We start from the raw sequence: 9,659 nt of genomic DNA, 5'->3' as shown, positions 1-9,659 counted from the left end.
TATTATAATTGTGTTCTGGTCAAGTATATTTATGAAGAACGTTATTGAAACTTGATACATTGATACTTCGCTAGTCATGTTTGGTGGTAGCTATACATTTATCCTGTACCTGTGTATTTTCAAATGAAGTATTTTAGTGATATTAGTAATATTTCTTTAGTAATTTGAGTAACATTTCTACTCAAGTGTTTTTAAGGAACTGAATCCACCATTTCCGCAGTTCCAGTTATTCTCATTTACATGCGTAATTGCTTTGTGGAAACCTCTCTTCTTATACTGATTCTCTATACTAAAACGTACCTAATACCTCTATACTTTTATCGTTTCATTTTATTTAATCAAAATATAGATAACTTAAATAAACACTTTTATATATGCAGGCCAACGATTAATTACTTAACCTTTTAACTTAAACTTTAACTCAAACCCTCTTATATATCTCATATATACGGTTATTGGTCTTAAAAAGGTCTATATAAACACAATTACACGTGATAAGTGCAAGACAAGCGTTCTAGTTGGAACACTAGCTAGTGCACTTATTGGAACGTGCCGTGTCTTTAGGTTCGGTGTCTGCAGATTCGACACAAGCGCGTTTCAGTTTGCTGCGTGACTGGCGCTCACAGATCAGCATAAATCCCGGCATTTTAAAACGAATTAAGGGAAATAATGTAATAAAATTACTCTATTTTAACTTAGAAATAAACCATAGGTTTCACCACGTCCTATTATTTTTTCCGTATGTCTTTCCATATGCAACATACATTATATGCATGTACTATATATTGCATTCCCGCTGTGGATTACAGTACCCGATTATCACAGCAGTCACATCACAACGCACCAAACGCATTTTTACTAGGTATTAATAGATCTCAAGCGGAAACATGAGGGTGTTTGGGCTGAACTTCTAATTACTAATCAGACAGCAGGGAGCGTACCGAGTGTGCTCAGTCAGATCGCGCAGGTGCATTATTATTGGGACCTGTTAGTTCAACATATGAAACGAACAAGGAGGTATCATCCATGATGGTACTATTATAGTATATAATAATATATAAGTAACAAATAGACCCAGTTTGAATAATATATAAACCTGTACATAATCATGTCATGTGTCCAGTCCAGTTTATTTCTTGATTAAATATATCCCTATGCCTCTTTTTTGGGGGGGAATTTTCACCACTTTCAAACAATGTAAAAATAATCAGTGAGTCGATACAGATATCATTTTACTACAAAATATATACTACATACAATAAAACACACAGGTTCACTAAAACAGTGTAAATTAAACACAGTGTTCCATAAATGTTTCATATCACAGTAGATGCCAAACTTTAATAAACTTTTGTAGAGCTTTCTCAGTTCATCTTAAGCTGGCTGATAGTTCTCTACCCTCTCCAGCAGGGCTTCTGAGTATCCAGGAGAGTAGTACCTGTTAAAGAAACACAGATTCAACCAATCTATCACAATAATCAGAAACACTCGAACACAACCTCACTTTGGTTATAGATCTGAACTACTGTAACGTTACAGGTGTTTATGTGTATAAACCTGACTATCTCCTCAGGGTAGCAGTTGTTGATGGCGTTGATGTGCTCCTGCAGAATGGAGCCAGGCTCTGCTTTGATCTCCTGCACTTTCTTTAGGCCTCCACTGGTTACAAACAAACGGCGTGCCTTACTGTCGTGAGGAAGAACCTTAAGGACAACAGGACAGGTGACTCATCAGATAACTGAAACAATACACTGCCCATGAAAAGTTTGGACATCTTTTCTGTGGACAAAATATATCCCAATTTCCTTTGTTAGCATTATGGTCTCAACTGTTAACACAAAATATTGGTAAAAAGCAACATTCAATAAAAAAAACAACATTAGCTGCTTCAGCAAGGCTGCTAAGGTCTTACTGGTAGCTGGTCGCAATAATGGACCAAAGATTTCTTAATTGCAAGGATTATTGCAGTAACCTACTACAGATATCAGTGTATCTACCTACTGTTAGCATTAGCTAATGTTCTTCTATACATTTTTTACCAACATGAAACATCAACTGACTTAGTGTGTGTTTATGCTTTGGTGTATTTCGGTTCTGGACCAAATTGGAAAATGATCAATTTCAGTTTAGTTCTGGTTCACTTTGTATTTAAACTGACACGTTAGAAATGTTTATCTAAATATGAACAAAAGTCATTTTGGCAGATTGTATGACATACCTGTACATGTGGCGATAATAACATAAGCAACATAAGCATATGGTATCCCAGGCACCCACCTTGCTGAACTGGCAGATGACATGTTTGAGGATGTTGCTGGGAGCTTCATACAGTAGAGGCTCCAGTGCGGGAAGGTAAGTGCACTTCTGAAGGACACTTTTCAGGGCCTTCTTTGCCTGCATTGTTGGCGTAAGCAGAGCAGAGATCACAGCTAATGTTGCACTGTTCTGTAGCTGGTATACAGCAGCTTGTCAGCATGTTATTAACAGACAGGTCTGTAATAAGCAATAAGCCACGGGAGCCTGTGCGTTACAGTGGTTTAAGAATGGTTCATGGGTGCAAAATTATAAAATACTGCAAAAATAGTTTATAATAAAATCAAAAGTATTTGGACACATGCTCATTTTGTGTTTTTTTTGGTGTTTTTGTTTGGTTTGTTTTGTTTGTTGGAGTAACAGTCTCTACTGTCCAGGGCTTTCCACTAGGTTTTGGAGCTCTGACCGTGTTAGTGAGGTTGAATGATCATCACCCCACCTCATCCCCAACTTCCCAACCCATCCCAAAAATATTGGACGGAGCACATTTGGACATATAGTGTATGTTTTTAAAGTATTATGCCTGAATGCATATCTACAGTAATGTTTATTCAGAATCCAGTACTATGTCCAGTTAGGCAGGGCTAATTTTGCTCTTTGCAATGAAACAGTGGTCAGTGTTCTTTAAGTACTTTAAGTCCACAATAAGCTCAGAGAAGCATTTTGTTTATTACGATACCTACATTTATCATGATAAGAAAAATGTCTTCCTATCGCCCACCTCTACAATTACCAACACTTCCACCAAGTTACATGAAGGAATTCATTTCGGTCTTGGTGAATGTACTCACCTTCACTTGCAGGTCCTCAGAACTCTGTGTGTCTAGGTAAAGATTAAGGAGTTTGGGCAGCACGTTTGCCGCTGCCACAGCTCGTGCATGCTCAGGGGTGTGTCGTCCGATCTGCCCGAACGCCCACGCTGTGGCTGCCTTGATGTGGTCTTCTGATTCCTCTGCCAGGCAAATAGCCAACTGTGGCACCCCCTAGAGGAGAGATTTAAGAACTGAAAAGCACCAGCTACACCAACACTAAAATACACAAGAAAAAACACTAGAATCTACTGTTATCTTATTGTACAGCATCTCCTGGGAGATGTGAAAAGTACGTATAAGGTAAATTCTATTGATATTAAAAGGACAAAATGATATAGTTAGGGTTGGTAGCGAGGCTAAATTAAGCATTAACCAGAAACCAGCATTTAACTAATGTTTATTTTAAACATGTAAGCACTAGAGGAAGTGAAATTCTACTTTTGGATGTGTTCAATTGTAGTTATGCAATCCAATATTCTGATTCTGATGTTTCCAAAGTTAATATCTAATTAAAACTATTATTTTAAAAACCTACCCTGAAGATATTTCAATAGCAGCTATCAATTTCTTATAAAACTGCTCATACTCAGATGCAGTAACACACCTTAGATACAATGACAGCCATGGCGAGGTTCTCAGAGTGCGCAGCTACGTAGCCCAGCATCATAATCCCAGGCAGGCGCACATTCCCCCTGGACTCTCCGAGGTAGTCAATCACAGCTGCTACACCCCCAGCGTTCACAATCATTTGGGACAGCTAAAGAAAAGTGCAAAAGTTTTGCCACCTGGTCAAAATGTCAAATGTTTGTCAAAATGTTTTTAATGTATCGAAAATGAGGGATTCATGACCATGATGCAACAAGGCAGTACTGGGATTCAAACTTAAGATCTCTTGTGGCTTGGCGGGCAGACATTTAGACAGTTCTGCCACTTTAGAGCAGCAAATTACATCATCTATAAACCCACTATTCTGAGTCACTCTCCACCACCTTATTTTCATTCTTTCTTGGACACAAAAATGCACTAGAATAGAGCAATTGTCTAACTCCCTGATCATGAGCAGGTCATAAGCTTGAATCCTCAGAACGCCACAGTCCTCCATAGTCAGAAACCGTATTGTTGACCTAACTAAAACACAAAACTACAGAAATGAGAACAACTGTAATCAGGTGACTTAAAAATAAAAGTAATCATAAATATGAAAGTAATCATGTGACTTAAAAAAAAAGTTGTTCAGATATGGTGCAAGGCCTTAAAGGCCTATTTCTGCAGTTTGAAGTGACTTAGTGGGTATATTCTGTGAGCGGCAGGTACCTCAGGAGTGTGTTTTGTGATCTCCCGCATCATTGTAGTGACGTTCTTCTTCACATACTCATCTGGGTCCTTCAGACTGGAGAGCACAGCTGGGAAAATCTCAGCCTCCACCACCATCTCCGCCAGGTCCACTGAGTGCTTTGAGATTTGTCCAAGCGCTGAGAACACTTGCCTCTGTAAAGTAGGGCCCCTCAGTGGCATATAGTACATGCCTTGAAATGGCTCTTCTTACATTGTCTTTAAAAGTTTTGCTATTTTTATTACATTCAAACAAGCAGAGAAAATTGTGCAGATTCTAAACTCTCAATCAGCACCAGATTTGTGAAAATAAATGTTCAATTATTACTGTAATTATTATTTACAGTAATATATTATTTACATAATTTAACTGGGTTAAAAAACGCACTGTTTTGGCACTTGCCAGGCCACCACTGTAAATAAGAATTTGTTCTTAATGGCCTGCCTGGTTAAATACCCGTTTTACAGTGTGATCTTATTTTGAAAAGAAGAACTACCTTGTACAGTGTTTTGTTGTCGTTTTTTTACATTGAAAAACAAGTGCCGACTGAAACGTAAACGTAAATATAAACATAATTTAACTACGAACTTAATAATGCAATTACGTAATAACATATTGTCACTGTCACACAAATACCTTGCATTTCCAGAATCTTTACAGATGCTTTACAGATGAAGAGAAAACATTAAGTAAATGTACAAAGATTTTATTCCAAATCATTTGGAGAATTTCTTCTGATTTCACACAATGTAAAAAACACCATCTAGATTGGTGAAACAAAAATCTTTCCAATGTTTGCAAGGTTTTTGCGTGACAGTGCCAATAGCAACTACAATAACTCTAGATCTCCAAGGGTTATATTTGGGTTTGTGTGGGCCTAGTATTCCTATTAAAGGCTACTGAAAGCTTATGCTCTGACCTTCAGTTTGGCGTCTGGGTTAAGGGTCATCTGTGCCAGGTGAGCAATGGCTCCTGTGTCTACCACTGTTTGAGCCAGTTCAGGGGAGTGTTTGGCAATGTCACTCAAAGTAGAAGCAGCAATCCTCTTCAAGGCAATCTCAGGCTCCTGGATACACAGCACCAGCAGAGGAACCGTCCCAGCATCCACCACAGCCTGAGCCAGTTCTGCAATTCAATTGTTGATAAAATCATGTTGAAGTAGTCAGTCTTCACAGTCTGAGAAATAACTGGGTATATAAAGGTAACTGAACCCTACAGATTAATTAATTCATTTGACTGTGAGCATTATTTGTTAATATAGAATGTAAAATGAATGTAAATGTAATTAATTATGTAACTATGCAATCAACTGCATACTTTACTGTACATCAGAAATACAGAAAAATAACAACTAATGCTTAAAGTAATGTACATTTAATACATCCACTATTAGATTTGTGTGTTTTTCAATCCAGAACAGTCATAATTCATTTCTACAGGACCACTTTCTAATCTCAGAATCCTTCAGAAGACATGTTTGTGGACACCCCTTCTAATGAATACATTCAACTACTCAACAAGTTGCACCCATTGCTGACTCAGATATGCAAATACAGCTTGTCACGTCCCTGTATAGTCTATTTTCAATAGAATAGGAGATTAGGCACCATGCTTAATGCCAGTGGGCTAGTGGGGGTTAACAAACCCCTTTGCTTCATGCAAGACGTTTTTGTAACATTACAAGAACAAGTAGAAAACGGGTACTCACACCTATCTTTACAGGTTCTTGTCCATATATGGAAGGTATGGACCGGGTAGCAAATGGTGCGTTTTGGAATTTGAACAGTCTTCACATAATACATCAACCTGTTTTCGCTTAAAATGTGATGACAATTTAAGTGTCTGTAATATGGGTCTTTTCAGAACAACTTTAAGGTCTTACGTCCATTGTGTCGGGCGATGTAGCCCAGTGCCCATGCAGCAGCCTCTTTCACTCCAGGATCAAACTCCTCCAGGGAAATGACAAGAGCATCAAGAGCTCCGCAGTCCACCACCGCCTGGGCCAGCTCTGCCGAGTGCTTAGCAACCGCCCGAAGGACAAACGCTGCTGCCTTCTTATAGAAGCGCTGCAGGGCAAACAATAATGTCAGATTTACAGAGGAACACAAGAGCACAAGCACTCACTGCAGAACCATTTTAAAATAATGAACCATTTAGTCTTAATTCACTATAAACGCTGTATGCCCTTTTAAACATTGCTCTGAAGAGGCCTTCCTTTCTTACTCCTCAACTAAACTGCATTATACAGCCAAAGGTTTGTGGACACCTGGTCATTAATGCTTCTTCTGAAATCAAGGGTAATAATTGTTAGCTTGTTCCCCTTGGATGCAGTAACAGCCTCTACTCTTCTGGGGAAGGCTTTACAGTAGATGCTGAAACATTGCTGTGGGGATCTGATTGCATTGCATTACACAAGGGCATCATGTACAGATGTTGTTTAATACTAAAGGTATTGGATGCAGCTCTGCTATACCTCCCAGTGCTGGGTGGCTTTATTCCACTTTAGCTGATGCTTTGGGCACTGGGTGCAATGCACAGTGACCTTCACAGGCTTCAGCAACGCTTTTCTATGGATATTAGACAAGCTGTTTATGTATGCAAAACTGAACGCCTGAGCCAGCAACGGGTGAGCAAACTACTAATTAGAAGTAACGTCTGGATACTTTTGGCAAAATTTTGGTAAAACTACAAAACTGTTGAGTGTCTGACTTGGTGCTACTCTTCCTACTCTTTCATCGTGCAACAAGCCTATGTGATTGAGTAAAAGCTAAAAGTCATACATTCTGCTCAGCCAATGAATAGACAAGCTGGGGAAGGATGTCTGCCTTTACAATCGCCTCGGCCAGGTCGTCATTATAGTTGGCAAGCCTTCCGAGAGCCAGTGCTGCTGTTTGCTGGATGGTCGGGACTGCGTCCAACAGGAGAGGCCTCAGGAGGGACATTACCCCTTAGCCAGGCACAGAGAGAACGTATGTAAGAGTACAGAAGGCTCAGTCCATTTCTTTCAGTACAAGAGAAGCACAAGGCAGCTGGTCCTGATAAGAAGACAGTTGTCTTTAGAGACTGTACTGCTATTGTACTTGGGAGAGTGGATTTATAAGTTAGGCATGCCTTTGTAATCTGATTCTGTATCTGACCACTCACCTGCATTTTGGAGAGTTTCGATATTCTGCGGTCTTGTGGCGAGTTCTGCAACTGTTTGCACAAACTGTGTCCGAGCTTTTTGGTACTGCTCAAACACTGGATCAGGAAAAAAAAATTATATGTAAAAGAGTATATGACTGGGGGATGCCACAGCCCTGGCCCACCCCTCTTTCTAAGTGTTGGCACACCATGTCTTAAAATGAGAATTCTTAAAAGATGGATGACCTGATATATAGCTAGCCCCCCAAGGGACTAACTAATACCCCATGACATGCCAATGTCTATTTTAATTTGTTCACTAACTAGCTAGCTACAATTTAACATACAGAAAACAAATAATAACAAAGTCCAGCATATGAACTATCAATGTTTTAGCCTCTGTAAACGACAGGTAAGTTAATTAGCTAGCTAGTGTTAACTAGTGCAAGCTAGCTATGTGCATCAGTTATTCATTAAAATTTCCAAATCCAGCTGTAAAGTCAGAGCTGTTGTTGTCGGCATTACCATTAAGACACTCTCCTTACCTTGTAAAACTTGTCGCTGACTCATAATTTCTTGTAAAAATCGAGACGCGAGTCAGAAACGCAGACTTCCACTCGCCCTCTCTCGTCTTCTGCCTCTGTTTGGAGAAGGCGGTCCACTGTCGGCATGGTAACCAACCGGAAGTGAGACAGTTCAGGTGTTTTGTTTTTGTTTTGAACTTTTCTAATCAATAAAAGTTCATTTAATTTTTAACCAATTAAAAACAACAATTTTACTAAAGTGTAGGACAAACTAAATAAAATCGAGAAAGTATGAAAATAAAAGTCAACTTGATAAAATAAAACTTGAATGAATAGAATTGAAACAAAAGGGTGGAAAAAAATAGCTACAAATAAACGTGACTTTCCTAAATGCATAAGGAACTTTCCATACAATACTGAATGATAATGTAAAGAAAAATAAATATGCATATAGAGAATGTCTAAAAAAAACTCTTACATGAAACAATTAAATTGTTTTATTTATCAAGACATAAAAAAGCTGGTCCTCAGCAGAAAATAAAGCCAAAATTTTAAAAATTGTGAAGAACTATAAGTATATTTCATTAATTAATCATTAATATCTTGTAGAACCACCTTCAGCAGCAATAACTTAAAGAATTAGGTTTCTGTATGATTATCACTATTTTCTGGAGGAATTTTGGACTTCTCCTTGTTTTTTTGGAGGTTTGTAGGCATTGTGGACACTGCTCTCTTAAGGTCCTGCCATAGCATTTCAGTTAGGTTACGGTCTGTACTAGGCTTTTCCAATTCTTAAATCTTGTCTTTTTTACCATTCTGCTGCAGATTTGCTTATGTGCCTGGGATCACTGTCCTGTTACATGGCACAATTTCAGCCAAGCTTTGGCTGTGGGAAAGATGGCCTCACATTTGAGCCCAGATCCTGTGGCTGCAAAACAAGCCCAAAACATCGCTCCACCACCACCATGCTTAACAGTTGGAATGAGGTATTTGTAATGATATGCTGTGTTTGGTTGTCACCAAACATGATGCTGTGCAGTATAGACCAACATCTTTACTTTCATGTTTTGTCTGTCTGATGAACATTGCTTCATAAGTCTTGTGGTTTGTTCAGATGCACATTTCAAAACTTCTTTTTAGAAAGAAAAGGCTTTCTCTTGGCAACCCTTTCAAACAAGCAATAAGTGTTTAGTCTTTTTCAAAATTTAACACACTAACCAAGGCCTGTACAGTCTGAGATCTTGGGTCTTGGGTCTTTTTTGTATTTGTTATTTACCAATTCTAAGAGCTTCTAAGGACCAGATTTGTTATGCCCTGACACATAAAACCATAGAATTAAAAGTGGGTGCACCTTGATTTTTGCATGCCTGTTTGTAATTTCATATTGTCATTTTAATTATAAAAAGATTAAATAGTTCTTCTATTTACACTTCTATTTTAAACAGCTAACTTAATATCCATGTACATTTCAAAAGTCATGCATAGTTTAGGCATAGTTTTATGTAACACATCTGTTGGGAATTCAGTCCCTGCAGTGGAGCCCCTGTTCCTTCA

At 38.5% G+C, this 9,659-nt stretch overlaps 1 protein-coding gene across 1 annotated transcript; it reads right to left on the bottom strand.

The window, feature by feature from the left end:
* Nucleotides 1-1,215: 1,215 nt before the first annotated feature.
* Nucleotides 1,216-8,216, bottom strand: spag6 (sperm associated antigen 6). The gene is made up of 11 exons (XM_072657565.1): nt 8,127-8,216; nt 7,603-7,698; nt 7,239-7,405; nt 6,341-6,524; nt 5,378-5,583; nt 4,440-4,613; nt 3,730-3,882; nt 3,105-3,296; nt 2,278-2,394; nt 1,558-1,703; nt 1,216-1,438 (listed from the first exon to the last, which is right to left on the bottom strand). The coding sequence occupies exons 1-11, from the start codon at nt 8,149-8,151 to the stop codon at nt 1,375-1,377; spliced, it is 1,524 nt and encodes a 507-aa protein (XP_072513666.1). The 5' UTR covers nt 8,152-8,216; the 3' UTR covers nt 1,216-1,374.
* Nucleotides 8,217-9,659: the final 1,443 nt, after the last annotated feature.

The sequence above is a fragment of the Salminus brasiliensis genome, chromosome 1, assembly GCF_030463535.1.
Source record: "Salminus brasiliensis chromosome 1, fSalBra1.hap2, whole genome shotgun sequence".
NCBI lineage: Eukaryota > Metazoa > Chordata > Actinopteri > Characiformes > Bryconidae > Salminus > Salminus brasiliensis.
The sequence above is the reverse complement of the archived record's forward strand: the minus strand, read 5'-3'. Positions and strand labels throughout refer to the sequence as shown.